A 24,871-nucleotide genomic window follows, 5' to 3' on the forward strand; every position below is an offset into this window, starting at 1 on the left:
TCGAAACCTTAACGTCACTCTACATACTCGAAATGTCTATTTTCGTTAGGAATAACATGAACATGTTCCCCCAATATACTCGACCAAATCATTTAAGACCTCGCAACGCACTGGCCAAACTCCCTTCCCATCTAAAATTTGTAGACTCCGGCCCTCACTCAATGTCCGTTAGAATATATAATAAATTACCTAAATTCATAACTGAAATAGACAAAATACATCTCTTTAAATTGTCGTTAAAAAAATACTTAACTGAAAAAGCATTCTATACGCTGCATGAGTTTTTTAACGAATCTATGAAATACTGATAATTGTAAATGTAGCTATCTGTTATTCTTATTTTATTTTTTTAACATGATCTTTACTATTTTTTCTTTAAATTTTAAGCTGTTGTAGTGCCCTTACAGGGTTCCTGTTTGTACTTTCTTTTATTTTTAAGACCTTTGTAAAACATCAGGAATGCAATAAATATCTTATCTTATCTTATCTGAGTTGATTACTGCCTTCTCTTCAATTCTTCACTTCAAAAAAGCTCCGATGTTACCTAGATTGTGGTCAAACAAAAAAGCAAAATGCGTGCAGTGCAGTTCTACATTACTCAGCTTGTGAAACTGTGGTAAAAATGCAGTGAAGTAGCACTAGAAGTGTGCTTAGTGCCACTTTCAGTTGGAAAAAAACGTATGCTACAATTAGGGGTAGGGTGTTTGTAGCCCCGCTTATGGTAATTACTTATGACTAGTACTTTTATAGTTTAGGTATATCCAAACAAAGAAATACAAATTACTTGGTACTGTGTTTCTGTCACTCTTCCAGATAGCGGAAATCGTTTATTGTTATTTCACGCCTCATATTATACCTTATTTTTTGTATATCACTTGATTTGTTGCGCTTGGGTCGGTCACGCGATTTTTTCCCCTCAAAGTACATTCCACTCAATTTCATTAGATAGGCTTAGCTCTAGCCGAATCAGTGTGTATCACCCCTAATGGACTTATGGATTCACTGGTTCGATGCATAGTTAGAATGCCAATATCGGCTATGTTTTCAGCTGGAAGTGTATCATATAAGTTTGCTCAGGATATGTATAGAACAGTTTTGACGGGTTTTGCTTTTAAAATTTATGCGCCGAATACGACGTGGACTGAAATTTATCGCAGCAAGTTGCGGTTTACGAGCACAATAGGTAAAAAGTTGGGATCGTGCATCATATGGGGGAAAATATGTGGGTACGGAAATTGAGTATGAACATAAGTTGTGTGTGTGAGATACTAGACACAATTAGATTGCATTGCTCTGGTCGAGTTTGGTGTTCCAAGCACTGATATAAGTTGTACCTATATCAATGGCATTAGAAGAAGGGAAGGACTTACATAAATTCACGCCTATTTCCCACCGGGGTAAGCAGAGACAATGGAATTCCATTTGCTTACATCCTGAGGCACGTCTCTTGCTTCCTCCATATTCATCAATTGTTTCAAACACGCACGCCGGTTCAGAGTAGATCGTGCTAAACCTTTTCTAAGGACATCTCCAATTTGGTCAATATGCGTCCTTCTATTCTTCGCTTTATATTCGCTTTATAAGTAGGGACTAACTATTAAATAGGCAAAAACACAGACATGTTTTTTTATAAATACGCGTGATTGTATGTATGTAAACATAGTCATTGATGAATAATCAATATCATGTTCACCGTTGGCACAAGTCTCGTCTCTAGTAACAAGAGTATTAACTTACCGATATTTCACTACGTCATCCAAAATGAAATTTAATCTCAATTTTCTGAACAAAGAGAAGAATTCGCTCTATTGTCATAATTCATAAAGTAAAGTGGAAATAAAAATAAGAAAGAAAGAAAACAAAAGAACTCTGTGTAAGAAATCATTAATTTTCGAACATGGCATGTTCTCGCTGAGTAGATAACAATAGAACTTTTAGAACGTGACCTTTGCCATTCTAGGCTTCACACGGCTGAAGGCTAACGTGGGTAGGGTAAACTCTTAGGTCAGCCACAAGTGGGCTTTCTGAAACAGCTTATGTGTAAAAAAATGTTTTTTTTTTATTATTCATATAAGTACCTACAATCGATTGCTAGTTTTCTTGTTGATCATCATCACCAGCCCATTAACGTCCCCACTGCTGGGGCACGGGCCTTCCCTATGGATGGATAGGGGAGATCGGGCCTTAAACCATCACGCGGGCCCAGTGCGGATTGATGGTTTAACGTGCCTTCCGAAGCACGGAGGAGCTCGAGATGAATTATCACATCTTGTTGATTAATTATCACATTTTTATCGTGTATCAAAATTTGTAAATGAATTACTGGAGGAGTAACGAGATTCCTAGAATGCGATAAATAAAAAAAGAATCAAATCAAATCAAATATACATAACATAACATAACAAATACCTACTTTATTGCACAAAACAGGAAAAAATAAAAATACAAAACAAAAGAGAAATAGAATGAGTACAATAGGCGGCCTTATTGCTAAGTAGCAATCTCTTCCAGGCAACCTTTAAGTATAGGAGATATTAAATATTATGTAATACAGCGGGATAGTGTAGCATGGGAATACACTTTATTGCATAGAACTAAATTTCAACAATCACACATAACACATGAATACAGTACAATTTGGGCGGCCAAAAAGTAACACAATTAACTGTCCATATAATACCCAACTCCCAAGTTACTTAGTTTCATTATCATCCACCACTTTACTATTCCTGTCCCACCCGAAAGGAAAATGCCTCGAAGATGCACGGTATTTCCACATCAGTTTATTTCCGACCTTAGTATTATTCATGCACCGCTGGGTCTAGCCTCGTAGCACCTGCACTCGTAGGTACATGCTACGCCAATGCTACGTGATACGCTGACTTGCTTCGACTTGTCCCAGGGACCGATGCATGTCATCATCTACCGACCGTAAAATGGTATTGGATGACGTCACCAGACCATTGTCTCCTCGCGCCAAGACAGTTGCATACTAGCGAGGTGTCTCATTCATTCACATGGTTTATACAAATTATTCAGGGTGTTAGTCTCATCGTTACGAATACTAAGGGGGATGATTCAGACCAAGATTCTGAGTTAATATCAAGTAATTTTCCGTCGCAAAATTCATGACTTTTTAGTTTTTTTTTGATATTTTCAATTCTATACTTTTACGACGGAAAATTCCACTTGATATTAACTCAGAATAATAAGCTGAATTATCCCACTCAGTATTCGTTACGATGTCACTTACACCGTCCAAATACACACAGGTAGCCATACAAGTAGGTATGGGTGTTAGTGACACCGTAATGAATACTGAGGAGGATGATTCAGACTATGATTCTGAGTTGATATCAAGTGGAATTTCCTGTCGGAAAATCCATGAAATTTTTGTGTTTTTAACATTATTTTATAGTTTTGCGACGGAAAATTCCACTTGATATCAACTGAGAATCATGGTCTAAATCAACCCTCAAAGTTTTCGTTACGATGCCACTAACACCATGTATAGGGTTGGGTTCCTAGAGAAATGTGACACAATTTTATCATATTTATTTTGTATTTGTCAGGATCGAAGCAAATGGAATTCTATAGTCTCTGCTTACCCCGGTGGGAAATAGGCGTGAGTTTATGTATGTATGTATGTTGTGCGCGTCTGTCCTGTTGCGCTAAATAACAGCAACTCTTTCATAGAAAACGGTAACTTAAGACTTTGCAACCGGTTTCCGAGAAATACTACCTAGTTCTATGTTTAATTCACAAAGAAAAATCTCTGTAACTTTTAAAGTTATTCATTTTGTAACAAAGAAAGCAAGCACGGAAATATTCTACAACTAGATTCTATGAATAAACAATAATGCTATTTTGTAATGCTTCAATAAAATAATTATGGTTACGTGCACTCGCTATTTACTCACATATTTATTTAAAAATAAGTACTTAAATAAATATTAGCGTCAAAATGGCGTAAACCATTGCTTATCCACTACTATTTGATACCTAAATTAAAAAATCTAGTCATCATATCATCAGCTCCCTAGCCTTATCCCGTTTTCCACATGATTTGACAGGTCCGGTTTTTCACAGAAGCGAAGTCTGTCTGACTTTCCAACAAGGGAAAAGCAGCCCAATACGGGTTAAGTCAAATACCTCCGAAAGTGCATTTCTCGGGAATGTGGGTTTCCTCACGTTGTTTTCCTTCACCGCTGAGTTCGTGATAATCGTTAACACACTCGTCCTGGCTTGACAAGAGCTGCGGAGTCAAGTCGTATCCGAGTCAGATTTTTTTTTCGATTTAATTTTCTCTTTATTTACAAAAGGCTCTAGCATATTTTTGCGTTAACAGCAATGCGGATGACCGATATCCGAAGATCTACCCTTTTTTTTGACGTGACTTATTGTAGATTTGCCGCAGATGGCATTAACTACTTGGCCGGACAAATGGGGAGCGCTGAAGGCTCTCACCCGGTACAAAGTTTAAGACAAAAGGCCAGAGGGTGCCCAGTTGTTCGCGAACCTCGGCCCAGGGCGTCGTCTAAGAGGAAAAAAATATTTGAAAGAATTAATCGACCCTAGTGGGTCGATAGCGATAAGCGCTAAATGAGGGACGATTTCCCTCATATCGACCATGCCGGCGGACCCATCTGCACGTCGCAATTCGTGATAGTTATGCGTTACTGATTTGACACATCGAAACGTTTGCAACTTTCTTCTGTATTTCTTACGTACTTACGATGCAAATTCGTACGAAAACATACACCTGCGGTTGTAACGAGGGCGGATGGCGTAAACAACGGAGTCATAAAATCTTTATGAGGCCCCCGCGCCCGCACACTTCACTAATAATGTACTAACTGGTAACTGGATAGTGAGCGTTTTAATCATGTTGCTTCCGTGTGCTTTCTTGTACCTATATCTAATATTTAACATAACATAAATAGTTTGTACGGGTGTGTTCACAATTCTCGTTACATTTTGACCGATTTTTGAGAATACTTACCAAAAGTTTTTTTTTTCAAAGATATTCATAAGATTTGAAAGTACGTGTATTAACGTACTGATTATTAACAAAATGTAGTGGAAGGCATATTTAAGACTTATATTTAGTTATAAGTAAGTACGTAGGTAAGCACATTTATTACAATTTTTCATTTAATTTCATTTAAGTACATAAATAAGTATAATATTAGAGGAACGTATTATACTTTTTTTTTCAAAAGTCTACCTAAAATATTCAATATAAAAATATACACATACACATACATACATAAACTCACGCCTATTTCCCACCGGGGTAAGCAGAGACTATAGAATTCCATTATAAAAATATACTTCGCTTTTATTCCCATAAAAATCCGCGTTATATCCCATTTTTCAATTCCACTAGGGGTTATTAAGGGCATCAGTCCCATATATTAGAGATTAACCGTGTTTCTTTCAGGGCGGGCATATATCCTCGTTAACACGCCAGGAGCCAAGGTAATCGACGATATAACCTCTAGACTCTTCAATTACGAACGGGTTCCGTCAACACACCTGACTAACAGATCCTATATAACATACAGCCTGAACGATTGGCCAATCGCAAGCACTTCCGTGACCTTTCGACGTGTTTACGATCTTAAGTGAGCCAATCAGAACGTAGCGTTTCTCTTCCCTCACCCGGTTACATTAAATTGACAGAATGAACTCTATGCGAAACATAACAAAGCGTCTGTATCTCCGAAAGAGTAAGCAGAGGTGTATAGGTTTAAGTCTCACGTAATAGAAGGCGAGCCTATTGCCATTAATCGGGCACAAATCTTGCAAATCGCGTCATATCAATTATCTAAACATGAATTAAAACTTTTAAAACCGAATTCAAGGTTTAGAGCTCAAGCCGGGAATTGAACTCGTGATATTACGATGTAAGTCACACGTTTTCCGCACAGGACTATCATATGTATACAGGGTGTTAGTGAGATCGGAATTGTTAGGGGGATGATTCAGAGTTAATTATAATAAGTGAAATTTTTAAATCACCCCCCTCAGTATTCGTTACGATTTCACTTACAAGTACATATAAGTGTGTATGGGTATTAGTGACACCGTAACAAATACTGACGTGGATGATTTAGACCTTGATTCTAAGTTGATATCAAGTGGAATTTCCTGTTAGAAAATTCATTAAAGCTTTAGTGTTATTTTAATCATTTTCAGTTCCATACTTTTGCGACGGTAAATTCCACTTGATATCAACTCAGAATTATGATCTGACTCATCCCTTAAAGTTTTCGTTACGATGTCACTAACACTCTGTATAGGCTATCAGAAAAGGGCTAACACACATTTTCTATGCGTAAAATCAAACATTAGGCGTCTATTTGGTTGTATCGCCGATGGGGTAATGCAAACCTCATAGGAACATGAATATCCTTTCTGGCATCATTACATTAGCCTGCTAAATGGTTAACAGGTACCTTCAATAATCGTAAAATGGAGGGCAGCTTCTGACGGTCACTGGACTGTGTGCTTATGTGACCTATGAAGGTTAAGTAGTGTACTCTGTCTCTATAAAGCTGATGGCAGCAAATCACAACGTAGATATTTTTTCCGACGGTTACGAGTATGATAATTTCTCGAAATCAATTACTTAAAGATATCCTGTCGTCTTCACTTAAAAGTGGATACATACATACATACATAAACTCACGCCCGTAATCCCAAATGGGGTGGGCAGAGCCACAAGTAATCAAAGACAACTTGCAGCCACTGTTGATACGAAGTCCTAAGATGGATATGAAAAAAGTGGATAAAAGTGGATACTATTATATTATGTTTTTTATTTTGTTAATTTTTGTTTATTTAATTTTAGAATCTTCCTTTCGTATTTTTTATTGGTGCATTGCTTGTGTAATACAAATAATGCACCTAATACATTTGGTTCTTATGTGTTTTGTACAACTAGATGCCACAAGAAACATTCCGTATAAGTTTCGTCCCATTTGGCTACGCACACATGTCTTGGGCTGGGAACTAGTTCAAAACAATTATTTTGTACCTATTTAAGTGTTGTAATCTCAACCTTTTTTGTAAGCCTAATAAAAAAAAACAATAAAACATAAATTGCCTCTACACATACGTGTATGTGTGGATACTTTCTAGGTAAACCTAGGTGTAACTATTTGTGCGAAGGATGAAAAAGTTGAAGTATATAAATACTTACTTGAATTATTTGAATGATTTTTGTTTTTATAACACTTACCCGTGCATAGGGAAATTTACAAAGAGAAAAATAAAATAAAATCTGACTCGGATGGGACTCAAACCCTCAGCTCTGGTTCAACCGGGACAAGCGTGTTAACCATTACACCACCACCGGGTCCTCCTCCTGTCTTCTTGAATTCTTTGAATAAAATTACTCATGTAAATTATACTTTTTATGTAAATTATAACAGCCTCCGTGGTCTAGTGGTTAGAGCGTTAGGCTCACGATCTGGAGGTCCGGGTTCGATTCCCGATGGGGACATTGTCGAAATCACTTTGTGAGACTGTCCTTTGTTTGGTAAGGACTTTTCAGGCTTGAACCACCTGATTGTCCGAAAAAGTAAGATGATTTCGTGCTTCGGAGGGCACGTTAAGTCGTTGGTCCCGGCTATTAGCCGTAAAAACACCTCCACCAATCCGCATTGGAGCAGCGTGGTGGATGGCGTGTGCTCCATACCCCCTCCGGTTGATTGAGGGGAGGCCTGTGCCCAGCAGTGGGACGTAATAGGCTGTTTATGATGTAAATTATAGTAGATATCTCTCTCTCTATTTAAGAGCTGCGCTCTTGTCGGTGGAGTAATCGCCATTCCTCTCTTCTTCCCGCCAAAACCTTCACTTCCCGATACGACACGACCTGCACCTTCTCTTTTATTTGTTTCATAAATGTTATCCTAGGTCTACCCCTTCCTCTCTTTCCTTCAATTTTTCCTTCTATAATGTTTGTTATAAATGAATCGTGTCGTATCAGGTGGCCAATCATATTTCCTCTCCGGTTCTCTATAGTCTTCAATATGGTTCTCTTTTCTCCAACTCTTTCCAGCTCTTCTTCATTTGACATCAATTCAGTCCAGCTTATAGTAGATATATACATTAAAAATAAAATCCCTTTTTTATAAAACGTTATTAACATCAGTAAGTAAACAATAATAAGAGAAACAAAACTTTATTAATACATAATTGAGTATACTTACAAGCATAATTTTGGATACAAATTCGATAAGGGTTTCTGTCAGCAACTTGTGTTTAATGAAGACTGTCGTAACTCATATTAGTATTGAACTTAGACGTGATATAATATTACTTACTTACAATTTTCAATAATCATTTCATTAATTTTCGTGAATGGATATAATGTTTTCATATAAAGACCTAGTTCTTAACCTTGACACATTTTGCACCGACACACTTGAGTGGTGGTCTACAAACGGCTGATGGGGTCTCTCCTAATTCCTTGCTGTAGGTCTTGCAATCGTCATCTTCCGCTGAAAACATAATATGTAGGTATATTATAACAATGCGAAACTCGTATATCATTGTAATTGTAGCGAGCGGAGGAGAGAAAAGATACAGAGTGGTTCTTGCTCAGGACAAAGAATAATTCTGGTTTCTCTACATCATTTCTAACTAAAGGAACGAAATTTTTAGTAATATCAATTAAAAATTCGTTTTTCTAGATCACAAGTAAATATATCGCTATTAATCTTATGACGAGCTAGACTATCGTAAGTATAACGTATGTACATACATATAGCAAAGTGACTATTTGTGAAGCCTCATCTATAGAAAGTTCAAAGTTCTGTGTGCAAATCACGCGATAGATTGTCAGTATGTCGGGATCTGAAGCGGTATACGCTGATTTACTTTAGCTACCGAAGATTATGGCAAAAAAGAGGCGTTGGCGCATGAACGTAGTCGGTGATGACGTCACTAAAGGAGGCAGGACTTACGCCATTTTTAAAATGTTTCTGGCGGTGAAAACGTAAAATTTCCCATACCGGTAAGTGAGTAAAAGCATGCGTATAAAGGTTTATAGAAGTAAGACCGAATGTCCTTTTAAAATCCAAAGCCCATTGTTTAACTATTGTTTCTGGCAATTTCGGTCTTAGGAGGTTATACCACATCAATAAAGGCAATACGGTATAATTTTGATGCCCTGTACGATTTTCGGTACCTACGTTATTTTTGAGCCACAATAATGCTTCCAAGTTTATTCCCGTTCTGGTGTTTGGTACTTACACAGCAGAGTGACGCACGCGGGGCAGCAGGCGCACTTGCCGGAGTGATTGGGGCGGTACTCCGCTGGGGCACGGCAGCTATTGGCAGGCAAGGGGCTGGTGCACGGGTGCTGCTTGCAGTAGTTGGTACCGCACACCAGGTCGCCGTACGCCACCGCCACCACACACGCGAACAGCGCGATCAGAACTACTGCTTTCATTCTGGAATTTAAAAAAAGTTAAATATATTTATTAGTCCAATCAACTTAACAACTACGGATATAGTTATGATAGTAACAGAATCAACAGATATAAAACACTGCTTGTATTTACAATGGGTAAAACCTGTGCTATAACTCATCATCATTATCATCAGCCCATTAACATCCCCACTGCTGGGGCACGGGCCTTCCCCATGGATGGATAGTGAGATCGGGCCTTAAACCACGCGGGCCCAGTGCGGATTGGTGGTTATTAACGACTGCTAATGCAGCCGGGACCAACGGCTTAACGTGCCTGGTGAAGCACGGAGGAGCTCGAGATGAAAACTTTTTTTTTTGTGGTCACCCATCCTATGACCGGCCTTTGCGAAAGTTGCTTAACTTCAACAATCGCAGACCGAGCGCGTTTACCGCTGCGCCACCGAGCTCCTCAGAGGTGGTTAATATATATTCAATTAGTGTAATACCATGTTTACGTATTTCTCGCGCTAAAGATGAAAACGGTGAACGATGTAATAAAATTAGAAATTCCGCGCCTCCCTACAGTCAATAAGCAGTTGTACAATATTGGGTGGTAGGTCCAAGGCTGACAACATAACAATGGAAACGTTCGATATTAAACCCTGCCCCATTCTCTACCCTTCGGTATTAAAGCCAACGACAAATATTAATATACCAATATGGCTTCCTGCAACCGGAGCTGATTTATTATCAAAAATGTCGTTAGGCCACCTATCTTACAGGTCAGGCCTTGATTTTGACCTGCGTCTACATCTATATTGTAAACAAGAGTGATAATGACACACGTAGCACTCAAGTATTTCAAGGACAACGAATATGAAATTAAATTAAATAAAAAATACTATTATCAATTATTATTATGTATGTCGTTTCCATATGGAGTCCCGGACTTTTGGAAGGCGTGCATAAGGCGGGAACACGCAGAGGCCCCTTAAGACGATTTAATCTAAGTGCGGTGTGACAACGGCCTCTGTGGTCCAGTGGTTGAGCGTTGGACTCACGATCCGGAGGCCCCGGGTTCGAATCCCGGTAGGGGCATATCACAAAAATCACTTTGTGATCCCTAGTTTGGTTAGGACATTACAGGCTGATCACCTAATTGTCCGAACGTAAGATGATCCGTGCTTCGGTAGGCACGTTAAGCCGTTGGTCCCGGTTACTATTTACTGATGTAAGTGAGTAATCGTTACATGAGCCATGTCAGGGGCCTTTGGCGGCTCAATTATAACCCTGACACCAGGGTTGATGAGGTTGGTATTCTACCTCACGACCCACACGATAAGAAGAAGAAGATTATTTTTTAATTATTTATTATCTTTCTCAAATTACCAACCGGACCGCACCGGATTAAAAACTGGACCTGTCAAATCTTCAGGTTAGGTAAGCGGACCCTGTGAAAAACGGGATAATGCTAGAGGGATGACTATCTTGCTCAAATTACTAGATCATGAAATTAAACACGCTTCATCTATTAACAGGCACGCTAAAATGTAACAGGAAAACAACCTAACGTTCAAGATAGCGAAGAAATGCAATTAAATTAGTTTAACAAGACAGGAACGTATTAAATTAGTTAAATTGCAGGGCGTGACAGAAAATACTCATAAAGTCTTTGATAGGCTTACAATGTTTATCATTCCAGCTGGCAGGCAGGGCTTTAATTAAAATGCATAAACCGAACACGCCGTGATACAAATAATGTAAATTGCAGACCTCCCATTCGTTACCAATTCGAAGCCGTATACGAAATTGATTAATTTGGGGAATTGTAATCCCTGAATGATTCGCACCGAAGTGAAAACAATCGACGGGTGGCATTGATCGAGAGGACCGCGTGATGCGCATTCAGAAAAAAGCTATAGAAGTGATACCTACCACAGATGTACAAAGATATATTATAAATTATGCAGCTTTGTTTTTTAGTCAATCTATTCGCATGTATATAATATATCGCACTGATTTATAACTTTTTTGTACTTAATATTATGCTATGAAAACAATTTAGTTAACTAAGTAAATTTGTTTTTGGGACACCTCATAGAAAGATATCATTTTTTTGATTCGGACTGGATTCGAAATTAAAATGCAAATAAGTATGTAAGTACTTATCTAAATCTTTTAATTACTTAACAAAGCTCGGTCAGGTGTACTTAGTTCATCTTGCGATGGACTCTGACTACCCCTATTGGGATATAGTCGTGAGCTTATATTATTTTAAACCTACCTACCAAATACGCTACCTAGCTCACGATCGTTACAAAGCTTTCAATTCCACGAAATTCCCATTGAGAACGAAAAAAATATTCGATTGCGTGTATTGAAGTTAGGTAATATTCATCAAGGTAACACTGATGTTGATTACTTTTGTTTGGTTCTTGGCCTTCCCTTGATGACTTATCGCGCCAAATAAAACTATGTTTAGGAACAAATTACTAAAATAAAAAATAATAAAAGTAGCTCGGAGCAAAGCAAAATGTTGTATTGAAATTGTCAGAATACTAAGAACTCTTCAGTGGTGACTTTTGCCTAAACCGGAGAAATGTGATCATAGCAGGTGATTAAGGGACCAAAATTGAAAAGTTTAACTCCGCCTAAAAGTTCAATTCATCCCTTATTTCGGTATTCAGGCCCTGTAAAATACATAAGGGAGTTTTAATAACTTTGAACTCTTTCATCGGAGGGTCAATTTCGTGTACCGTTCTCATTTTTATACTTAAGTAATTTAAAAGTTTGGGAGATAATATCAAACGATGAATATCATTTTGAAGAAAAGGGCGAAAAATTGAATTTGAGACTTACTTGGCTGAGGAGTGTCGTCTGGTCCCTGAAGAGTTACTTTGTAGAATGCGAGTGTACCGCGGGGCGTAGCAATTATAAAATGTTTCAGATAACCCCAAGCTGTTTACTTGGCGTTTGGTATCAAACATCCAATGTTATTTTTCCGTTTATCTGGGATTTTGTTGTCAGGTTACATGAACTTGTTAAGATTCGAAGAATTAATTGTTGTCTACGTGTTTGTTTCCTTTATAGCTTTATCTAAAATTAGAACATAATATAGTACTTATAGACCGTGTGTATGAAGAATAATGAGAATACAGAGACTTTTTTAAATTCTATAGACAAACTACCTTGACGTTTGTATGTTTTATAGCCGTTCTATTTAAAGATAAATCGACCTTTGCGTCGATTCAAATTTTTCGTGGCATCTGTGTAGTGTCACGGATTACACATATAATAGACACAATAAATGAAATAAGACTTGATTTTCCTGTAACCTTTGATAAAATTACACTTCATTGCGGCATATCATACTTTTCCAAGAAGGTAGGAAACACCCGGGAGAAAATTCTCTTTGTGTAAAGACAGACAGAAGACGCTCTCGTTTTTGTAGCTTATAAGGAAACGTTTATTTTCTCACGACACGACCTTCCAGTTTGCTTAAGCTCGGAGCGAGTTATGAAACTTTTGAAGTGCAGTTTTATCAAACAAGCGGAATTCTTTGGAGGTAAATAAATTGTTAGTTTCTAGGAAATGTTATCCATTAAAATCTTAACTGTATTGTGTTATTTTTTATAGTTGAGTGTAGAGTTTTAATCATAAGTATAATGGCATTGTCCAATGTTCCTTTGGCCCTTAAATTGGTTACAATAGAAGAAGATTCTTGTAAATAATTCGATATTATAACCCGACTACCAAGAAAGGATATGTACTATGTTTGTACTTGCGTACTATGTTTGTGGTTTTCTTTGTACCCACGAAACATCTCAACTACGGCTAGTTGGATTTTAATGAATAAAGTGTCTGTCGATTCCTCATACACGCTCACACACTACACTATGTTTCTACGTCATCTTGTTTCCCTCTTTTTAGGTCGTTTTTTGATTCTTTAATATATTTTTTTAATTTTATGGATTACGATCCATTTTCGTAAGTAAATACTTAGAAGTTAGTTTCTAGTTACATGTGGGTATTCTCACAGGGTTTGTGGTGGCCAGATAGGTGTACTTTTTTGGCAAATGGCATTAACTACTTGGTCGGACAAATGGGGAGGGCCAAGAGATCTCACCCGGTAAGTATGCCTAACTGAGATTAGAAGAGTTAAAAACATTATTTGCAACAGTTCTTTAATCTTAAGATAAATGTACTTACAGCACGGTTAAACAACTTTTAAGGTTGCACTTGGCTTTTAGTTGTGTAACTCCTTTTCACCAAAACTGCAACATAAATTTTCGAAATACGGACATAATTCTTAAAGCAATGTGCTCTTAAATCAGTGTAAAAGCCATATAAGGCAGCGCAATATTGCACTTCATACTGCAAGATCATAACTTTAAACTTAAGTGCTTATTACGGAGTTAATTATCTTTGTTTTCATGAAAATTCATGAAACGAGTAGCTAAGAACTACTATATATTTTTTTCTTATTATAGATACTTATTATAATAAGTAATCGTATCTATGACGTAATATCTTACATAATGTGGAGCGGTAGTTTGTGCATAAACGTAACGCGCCTTGCTGAATATCAAAGCCTCGACTCCGCCATGCCCGAACCGTGGCTTCACCAAGACTTAACTATGAGTGTACCACCATTTATTCCTGAAAAAAAAAAAGACTTAGATGCGCTTGCACGCCCGTGCTATGACGCCGCGCGCCGCCTCGACTCTTGGTCGTATAATTGACGCGCCCTAGTATTAAGCTTCGGTTAAAAGACAACCAAGATTTATAGCCGGAATGTTATACGTACCAGCCTCATCATCATCAGCCGTACGACGCCCACTGCTGGGCATAGGCCTCTCCCAAGGATCTCCACGACGATCGGTCCTGCGCTACCCGCATCCAACGGCATCCCGCGACCTTCACCAGATCGTCGGTCCAACTTGTAGCGGGCCTACCCGACACGTGGTCGCCATTCTAGAACCTTTCCGCCCCAGCGGCCATCGGTTCTCCTCGCTATGTGTCCTGCCCACTGCCACTTCAGCTTTGCAATTCTCCGAGCTATGTCGGTGACTTTAGTTCTCCTGCGGATCTCCTCATTTCTGATTCACGTACCAGCCTATGTCACTTTAAGTTGGACACCGGTCCTCGCTTTAAGGAGCTTAACCTTTATTACGTTCAAAAATAATTTCAACTGGCGAACGATAATTATTATTACTGATATAAAGTATATTATTTACTTATGTATTTTATGCTAGTAGGTAGTTATTTGCTTTTTGTAAGTATTTATTTTTTATTAGATGTTGCATCGTCACGCACCAAATTATGATAAATGTTTCTTTTTTTTTTACCACTGGTTGCCTGGAAGAAATTGCTGCTTAGCAATAAGGCCGCCAGATTGTACTGTGTATTTCGTATATGTTTGGTATAAAACCTGTTTTGTATGTTGTGTGCAATAAAGTATATTTGTATTGAATTGTATTACAGGACTCAATAACTAAACAACATCTATTGTAACATAAAGATGAGAATTTCATAGAACAGTGGTTTTATTTTAGTTTCCATCGCAATGAAGATTCGTTGGAAATTACAACTTCTGTTAACAAATCGAAAGCCAATCACAAGATAGAATTTAGACTTGAGTATTTGTCAATATAGAAACTGCCTTACACGACCACCTTCCAAACAATTTCCTCCACAAAGGCATCAAGGGGGTTTAAATCTGTCATGGCAGCTTACTGGTGACCTTTCTCTTATTAAATTGTTTGGTGACAAAATGACCTTTAGCAATATTAAAGTTGTCTCGGTTCTCCGCTGTGCTGATTGTCAGAGTGCCAAAATAGGGACTACTTATTAACGAATAGTTTACAGTTTCTCATTTTGTTTCAAAAGCATCCCCTTCTTCTATAAATGTTCCCTGCTTTATTATCAAGCAGGATAGAATGGTCCTTGGACATAGCACGTGTAAATATGGGGTAAATCTTGGGTAAGTAGAAAAATTAAACAAAAAAATAATTTTGAATTTAGATTTTTTTTTAATATTATTTGTACTCATTTTATTTGCAAGATAAATTGTATTGATTTTTTTTAGCTCTTGGCTCCAGACTTGCCCGACGGCATTGACGAGGCCTAAGCAAAAACATAATAATAATAAAATAACAAAATAATAATATAAAAAATAAAAAAGAACGAATTAATTTAATTAAATAATAATAATAATTTAAAATTGTAAATATTTTAATTTATTGAAATTTTTAATAATTATTTATGATTTGTTTTAAGTTAGATGTTTCTATTCTGGAGCGAAAGTTATAAGCAGCATGGGATATTGATGTAAATGTGTATTTCTTCGTTTTTGAATCTCGGATACCTATGTTTGAAAGTAATACGGGTAACTAAAGCGACTTTGTCCATTGTTCCCATAATATAATATCTTTTTGAACATAACTGGCGAAGAGTGGTTGTTATAAGTACACTATACACCTCTGCTTACCTTTTCTCTTTTTTTTAATAAGTACCAGAAACGTCTATCTGTGTTCTATAGGTACTGAATTATGATGAGCTTGCAAAGTTCAGTTGAAATGCTGACACGGAATATTGCGCTTCAAAATTGTAGTTTTGAAAGTAAACAACGAATCGATGTCGGTATGTTGTACGATTCATGTTGTCATGGATGGATTTAGGGAGTACCTGTACTGGCACTGGCCGTCAAAAATTAAATACGACATCACGCCAATTGTGATGTGACAAGTAATAGTATTTAAATACATTAGTCGGTAATTCACTTAATTTTCATCTACAGGTAATACAAAATCGTTTCATGCGGAAAGCCACGGGAGCTCCGTGGTTCCTTCGCAATGAAAATCTGCACATTGACCTAGGTCTGCCAACCATTGCCCAATGGCTCAAATTAGCTTCCAAACGTTTTTTCGATTCTGCTCCGCACCACCCAAATCCCCTGGTAGTTGCGGCTTCCGAGTACATTCCGCTTAGGGACGGTACTGAAAAGTATCGGCGTCCGAAGGACGTAATATACGATCCCGACGACCCGATTACTCTAGCCATAGAGGCAGCCAATCAGCTCGCGACACCAAACACTTCAGGTCCCCGATACCGACCCCGCCGGCGTGGTCGACGATTTCCCTCATTCAGCGCTTATCGCTATCGACCCGCTAGGGTCGATTAATTCTTTCAAATATTTTTCCTCTCAGACGACGCCCTGAGCCGAGGTTCGCGCCCAACTGGGCACCCTCAGCTCAGCCAGGCCTGTCGTCTTAAACGTTGTACCGGGTGAGAGCCTTCAGCGCTCCCCATTTGTCCGGCCAAGTAGTTAATGCCATCTGCGGCAAATCTACAATAAGTCACGTCAAAAAAAAAAAAAAAAAAAAAAAAAAAAAAAATCACTTAATTTTCAATAATAAAATTTACGTCCTTGGAATGCTAGCTCCGGCCAAATAGTTAATGCCATCTGCGGCAAATCTACTATAAGTCACGTCAAAAAAGGAATGCTAGCAATGGCGGCTGTTCATAGAATTAAGCATACGTGGTTTTGTTATACCTTGGGTTTAACGATATGATATGCCATATATATATAGGTAAGTCTTGTTTCGTTAATCATTCAGACCCTCTTCAAACCCAATAGGTCCGTCCCTGGATATTGCTGACCGAGTGTTTGTCTTTGTCTGTTATTGGTTGAAGATATGCCGTACATTAGCAATAACAATGTTTATAGAATATATCGAACTGGAGTGTCGAAGTGCTGGAGTACTTAACCCCTTGTCAGTTACAATAACAACCAATAAATAAACAAAAGCGAATGGACATTCTTACAATACAATACAAAAACTCTTTATTGCACTTAAATCACATAAAAAAACAGTATTATAATTACATTTTGTAGTACAACAGGCGGCCTTATTGCTAAAGTAGCAATCTCTTCCAGGCAACCTTTAGGTATAGGATATGAATTTAATGAAAAGTGTAGCGGGCGGGATAGACTGTGCAAAATAAGAGAAAAAAATGTTGAAAAATATAAGTACTTATATAACTAGATAGACTATATTACAAAAAAAACATAGATAGCAATAAATAATGAATCTTGTTATTATATAGGATGTTAGTGACATCGTAACGAAAACTTTGAGGGATGATTCAGAACCATGATTCTGAATTAATATCAAGTGGAACTGAAAATAATTAAAAAAACCCTAAAACTTTTATGAATTTTTCGACAGGAAATTCCACTTTATATCAACTTAGAATCATGGTCTGAATCATCTCTTAGAATCATGGTCTGAGTCACCCTCTCAGTATTCGTTACGGTGTCACTAAGTAAGAAACATTACTCAAGTAAAATCGAAATAGGTAAGTAAGTACGGTCACGAGCATTAAAATGTATACACTGGTACCATGTCACATTAACTTTTTTGACAAATTGAACTGTAAGTCTCACTAAATGTCAAATATGTTAGTGCGACAGAGTCCTAAAGTGGGTACATTATATTGCTAATGACTACATAAATAGTTTCTTTGGCGTGATGCTATGTTTTGATATGTTTTTTTTTAATACCAGGAGGAAACGTCTATCTGTGTTGGGTACACTACCGAACGAGGATAAACACTAGAAGCTCACAGCAGCGCTGTTGAGTGTTCCTACATTTTGACAGTTCTCCATACTGTCCAGCAAAAAATCGTGATAAATTGCAATAAAATGTGGAGCAACGTGAAGTGTATCCCGTCTGAAGGATGAGTTATGAAAACGTAACGCAGCTAGTTGAAAAAAGGCAGTTTTGATTGAAAATAAGTTTTTTTTTAGTTTTCTTCTTTATGGTCTTAAGGGTATAAATATAACACTATGCAATTAACCGCTGCGCAAAGGGTTATTAGTGTAAAAATATAAATAAAATAATAACTTGGTTTACACAAATAGTATGGGGAACTGTCAATATTTAAGAACACTCAACAGTATCGACACTTGATGGAAGAAAAGGGGAGTTTTTATTCTCCTTGCAAAGTTCCGTAGAAATACTGACACACTCTCTGCTTGTTTTTTTCGGATATGTGTCCGGTTAATGACAATAAGTAGGCTCACATTACACGCGACTTTAACTTACCTGGCGTGGAGTGGCTGGTATATACTATATAGGTACATTTCAGCCTTTGGGGATATAGGCGAAATGTTACGTTAAATATTTTTCAACATGGATGTTGACACAATGAGACAGGACACTGGATGATTATGGTAATTTTCAGTTTAGTGCATCACGTTAATTGACGTGAAACATGACGAACAGACAGGACAGGAAGATTGTACCTTCCGACATTTTTTTTTTTTTACATCACTACATAGTATAAAACAATATGAAACAACAATTTCATAGTATAAAATAAAGTCGCTTTTTCTATCCCTATATACGCTTAAATCTTTGAAACCACACAACGGATTTTGATGCGGTTTTTTAATATATAGAGTGATACAAGAGGAAGGTTTATATTATTATGTATAATAACATCCATTAAATAGTGGAGAAACACTGTTATTTTTCAGGTTTTTAATGTGATGCCGTAAATAGGTAATTCCATGTTTTCCTCAGCATTGCATCAGAGCGAAGCCGGGGCGGGTCGCTAGTTCAATATAAGTTAAACGAACCGAAAATATACTTTAGTACCATTTATTTTAAGCCGGCTTTGTGCCATTATAATAAAAACACGGCTTTTATTAACTTTTCAAGCTTAATTTATGTTTAAACCTGGCATTTACATATGACAAAACACAATTTAACATTAAAAATAGCAAATTAAATGTACTTATTACCGTCTAACATGAAACAACAAGTGAATAAGTAAGGAAAATGCTAATGGAATGGTTTATTCATAAAAATATTCGCGTGTGAATGTGATTTGTAGAAATAGTTCTTGTTTTATGTATAAGTACCTTCCCGTAGACGTGAATATAAGTCGGAAAATTCAGAGGCATAATATATTTACCTAAACTTGATGATACTCTATAAATCTACGGGTATTTTATACTAAAAGTTGCTCCTAAAATAAGCCTTTTTTTACCAGAAACTGATTACGTGCTCTAGTGGTTCAGCGTTGGTCCCGGGTTTAAATCGGGGTGGGGACATATCATAAAAATCTCTTTGTGATCCCTAGTTTAATTAGGACATTACAGGCTGATCACCAGAATGTCCGAAAGTGAGATGATCTGTGCTTCGGAAGGCACGTTAAGCCATTTCATGAGAGAACAAAATATGTATTTTAATAAACTTTTCATTAATCATTGATAATAAATCAACAAGTAGGCAATTGACAAACAAGAAATTAATTTTCGAGAGAACTTCATTAATTTTACTGTATCTGGGTCATTAGTTAGTCGAGTATAGAATATGGGCTATATTCTCTTCCCGAGACGAAGTACGCTACGTCATCGACGTATACTTACTTGTTGCCTTTTATTATTATATAAATCAGAATAAAATTAAACTTAAAAAAGTTATTATAGGGTTAGTGATTGTTTAGAAGATATAAATGCATGGGATTAACTGTCTGGGAATCGATGTAAGGCAGCCAAATTACTGAATTGTATAACAATATTTTATTTATTTTTTCTAGGGCTCTGTGCTGTTTTTCTTGTAAAAACTTAGATACTTTTCCTCGGCTATACAGATCGTGAAACTCTGCAGTAGTTTTACGCGGATGAGACGTTTGTCATATAAAAAATGACGATTTAATGTGTATGTTACCTACTGAATAAAGATATCTTATATATTTTTTAATTTGAAAGTGTGAAAGAGGAGGTTTACATGACACATAGGTGGAGATTGTAATTAGCATTTAGACACTAGTGACTTCATTATGCAGTTTTCAGCTGCAAACCCGTGGAGTAATGGCCTCCGTGGTCCAGTGGTTATGCGTTGTGCTCACGATCCGGAGGTCTCGGGTTCGAATCCCGGTGGGGACAAATCACAAAAATCACTTTGTCATCCCTAGTTTGTTTAGGACATTACAGGCTGACTACCTAATTGTCCAACCAATAGTAAGATGATCTGTATATCGTTGGTCCCGGTTATTACTTACTGATGTAAGGTTGTGAGGTGGAGTACCAACCTCATCAACCCTGGTGTCAGGGTTACTATTGAGTCGCCAAAGACCCCTAACATGGCTCATGTAACGACTACTTACAAAAAGAAATTAAAAAGTAAATTAAAGGGTGTCTTTACATCTATAATCGCGAATGAATCGATACAAATGTTGTGTGATGGTCCCGCTTAGGGACGGTACTGGAAAATATCTTCGTCCAAAGGACGTAATATACGATCCCGACGACCCGATTACTCTAGCCATAGAGGCAGCCAATCAGCTCGCGACACCAAACACTTCCGGAGCCCGATACCGACCGCCCGCGGCGTGGTCGACGATTTCCCTCATTCAGCTCTTATCGCTATCGACCCACTAGGGTCGCTTAATTCTTTCAAATATTTTTCCTCTCGACGCTCTGAGCCGAGGTTCGCGCCCAACTGGGCACCCTCAGGCCTGTTGCCTTAAACGTTGTACCGGGTGAGAGCCTTCAGCGCTCCCCATTTGTCCGGCCAAGTAGTTAATGCCATCTGTGGCAAATCTACAATAAGTCACGTCAAAAAAAAAGTTGTGTGTTGTTGTTGTAGGTGTATCGATGTTGTCGCGCTGCTGTCCCGACACGCGTATTGTAGCAAAAAGTAGCAGTGAATATATAAAAGCTCTACCGGAAGTAAAAACGTACTTATATTATTTACTTATATATTCACAATACGACTACAGCGGTAAATGCATGATGTGCGGGCTTTACACGTTTCGACTCTACATAATTTATCAATATCTGCGAGTCGCTCTTAAGTTGCAAATCTTACAGCCAATATAAATGATTTCTATCTACACATTAATAACCTTAGCTCGTGAAAATTATATTTAATGCTCGCCATTAATCTGAGACGTGGGTTGGTTCAATCGCTGGATTTATAGCACGGATCAGTGCCCGTAGAAACGAACGACATGCCTCGTTTGACGTACGATGCCCGCACGGTACGGGAACGTAACGTGAATAGAATTCGCGGTTATTTCCTTGCTTTGATTTAAAAAAAAAAGTAATGGCTATCTTGGGTTCTATGACGATCTTGTGACGTAACGAGTAGGCGCCGCTACTTCAAATGCGCACCCCTGATGCCGGGAGCAGCGGTATCAGTACTGGTTGGAGGCCGAGGAAATGGATTCTGGTAGGGCTCTAGCTAGAACATCACCGATTGAGAAATTGGTCAGTGTACTGCGGAACGGAAGGCGATTGGGGCAACCACCGTTCTACACGCCCTATCTATGGAGTAATGAAAATGGAGGCGATTACTCCACCGACAAGAGCGCAGCTCTTAAATAAAGAGAGAGAGGTATCTTACTATCAACTGTCAACAACAACAACAACAGTCACCAGTCAGTCAATCTGTTGTACCAACAGTGGCTGCAAGTTGTCTTTGATTACCTGTGGCTCAGCCCACCCCATTAGTACAGGCGAGTTTATGTATATGTGTTGTCACTCCCGATTAATTTATAGAAAATTATTGTGTAAAGTGTCAGGTCGTAATATTAATCATTCTGTACATTTAAATTAATAAATAGTTGTATTGAGTTACGGATTTAGGGGGCGCCACAGTCATGAAGTAGGGGCGCTAACGTCATAGCAAACGGCTGAGCGGGGGAAATAGGGTTTCGGCAGGCAGTCAGTCGGCTGGCAACCTCCGCGCGATATCGTTGGTAAGTAGTCAAAGTTTCTGGTTGTGGTACCTATTGTACATTAAAGGCATTTATACTGTGACCTCTTCTTTTATTTAATATGTGTGTGTATGTAATAGGTATCTTGAAAGATCTGCTTACTTCATTGCTCTCATGAGATATTGCAGAAGTCGAGGTAGCAGTGAGCATGATATAAGAAAGAAAACCAGGCATGCTCAATCCTATGATAAGCGCCATTGCCTGACGACGTAAGTGTTAACATTAAACAGTTATCTCCAACATTCCAAGGACGTAAATTTTATTATTGAAAATTAAGTGAATTACTGACTAATGTATTTAATTACTTTTACTTGTTGCATATATAAAAAATATTAAAACACAAGTTAATCTTTTACTTAAAGTTCAAAATTTCCTTGCAGAGGGCAAAAACATTGGTTGTGGGTTATTTATTTTTTACGAAATGGCAACGCAATGTGGGATGACGGCAGCTGGGTTAACCTTGAAATGTTAGCTGTCACTTTTGAGCATACCTGGTTTTCTTATACCACGGTAGTGAGCTTCCTCATTGCAATTCAATGCGTTCGTCGAATATAAACCCATTATTTTAACTAAACATTAAAGAACTGCTTACTAGCTAGGTCTTTGTTTAATTCATATGGGTTACACGTAGCAATTCGGCGTAGTTAGCCATCTATCACTTAGTCCTGATCACTGATTGTCGGTACAGACATGCATAGATACATTTCGTCATCCTTCTATCAAAGTGTCCTAACAATACCTCGCAACGGAGTCTTGCTACTGTTCACCTCTGACGTCAAAGGAGGCACTGCTACACAAGTTCGCATCTCACAAAGAGAAAACGCAATATTTTTATATCTTGTTCTGCTGTGAAAGAGGGACGTTGTTTTCCTTTTATTTCTGCTAACTAGCTGAGCGACCTCTAACTCATTATGTGTATAGTTTCCAACTATTTTTTCCCTGTTACCTGTCTACAGCCTACAGCGTTTAACTGTTTGTGTATTGCTTTATTCAATTACTTACCCTCAGTTTCAAATAATAAATAAAAAATGAATTAATGCTTAGAAAGTAATTATGAATTCTTGACGGTTGGTAGTTGCTAAAGGAAATGAGAATGCAGCTCCAAATCTGACTAGAATGCTCTTTTGTTCTCTTTTATGCTTATTCAGGGTGTTAGTGATATCCTAACGTAAACTTTGAGGGATAATTCAGCTCATTATTCTGAGTTAATATTAAGTGGAATTTTCCATCGCAAATATACAGAAATGAAAAATTATCATTAATATTGTGACGGAAAATTCAACTTGATATTAACTCAGAATCATGGTCTGAATCATCTCCCTCAGTATTTGTTACGATGTCACTAACACCCTGTATACCTAGATACAATATAAGATTCATATTTTTCTTGTCACATACTTAAGTCCCAGAAGAAATCTTTTTATTGGAGATAAACATACCTGACTGTCTGTATTTTTTGTAAATTAGATTTGTTTGTCCTACTTATTGTGTAGAAATGAATAAATAAATAAATTGCTAATGTTTGTAACAACCTTCCGGTGCGCCTTGGGACATACGTGAAAAATATTCCTTACAGGTTGGGAAATATTTTTACCATGGCGGTAAACTGATTGCAGAGGATACGCCAGAACCCTAAATAAAAAAGAAAACACAGAAAGATACAATTATTCTGCCTGCCAAGCTGCATTTTATTCTGTATTCTGAGTGAAGCGATGAATTGACATTATGCGATAGAGATCTCCATCCCGGAACTTGCTCGGTGCCGCCTCTATGCGGGAATATCTTAAATGGTATTTGTATTTTTTATAATAAATACACATAAAATACATAAGATTGATGGTATCGTTTCTTACAAGTTTGACAATTACCTAGGCTAAACACCTGTCACCATATGATGCAATAGTATTACAAGTATCCTAGCCTAAACCCATCTGAGGCAAACCTACAATGGGCCCGATTCCTGCAGACACCTCCTAATTTTATTTCAAGTTATACCCGTCATTTTCTTATCCGCGTAAAAGGCGAATGATGTTAATTTTAAAATGAATGATTAACCTGGGCGAATAAAATAGGCATCTCTCTAGTAGGTACACCCGTTTGACGTGTGCTGTCAACTTAATTATGTCGGGTTATTGGGCAATATAAAAATTTTGGAGGGTTTTTAAAATTCCTGCCTAAAATTGTCGTGTGTTCCGTAAATTTTATGCCTGTCGATCACCCGTCCCTTTCTTTTTCGGCGGATAAGAAAATGGTCTACAGGTATCAGCACCAATAATTACTTAAAAAAACCTAGCCTAAAGATAACTCTTGTCAGCTGGAGGTTCCAAGTGGTTGAAAGTTGTCTTTTCGAGGATTAGATCACTCTGGAATTATTGATAAACATTTTTAGGAAACGCATCTTCAAACCATTAGGTATTTCCGCATGTCTGTTTTATTATATTGACAATTCAAACGTTAACCATATTAGCTATACCCCAGAGGTTTACAATATGAATGTAGTGTTGCATATTGTTGTGTATGTCGCAGGGATATGATAAAAACGGGGATTTGATCAATTCCCTAAGGGATTTGATCAAATCACGGAAGATGTTAAAATAAAAACACGATTTTATCTTTTCCCTAAACAAATCTAGTGAATTGAACAAATCCCTA

The 24,871-nt window shown here is 37.6% G+C and overlaps 2 protein-coding genes and 1 non-coding gene across 3 annotated transcripts in view; 1 reads left to right on the forward strand and 2 right to left on the reverse strand.

Moving 5' to 3' along the window:
• The window catches only part of LOC126367539 (sterol O-acyltransferase 1), a 75,418-nt gene that overhangs the window by 34,351 nt on the left and 16,196 nt on the right, over window positions 1–24,871 (reverse strand). The gene's annotated exons all lie outside the window — the stretch shown is intronic.
• LOC126367571 (fungal protease inhibitor-1-like) lies at window positions 8,176–12,441 on the reverse strand. The gene is made up of 3 exons (XM_050011157.1): window positions 12,284–12,441; window positions 9,265–9,464; window positions 8,176–8,510 (listed from the first exon to the last, which is right to left on the reverse strand). Exons 1-3 carry the CDS (start codon window positions 12,409–12,411, stop codon window positions 8,398–8,400), a joined length of 441 nt encoding a protein of 146 aa, XP_049867114.1. The 5' UTR covers window positions 12,412–12,441; the 3' UTR covers window positions 8,176–8,397.
• Trnav-cac (transfer RNA valine (anticodon CAC)) lies at window positions 10,451–10,522 on the forward strand. The gene has a single exon. It is a non-coding gene; the product is annotated as a tRNA-Val (tRNA).

Source organism: Pectinophora gossypiella, chromosome 6 (genome assembly GCF_024362695.1).
Source record: "Pectinophora gossypiella chromosome 6, ilPecGoss1.1, whole genome shotgun sequence".
NCBI lineage: Eukaryota > Metazoa > Arthropoda > Insecta > Lepidoptera > Gelechiidae > Pectinophora > Pectinophora gossypiella.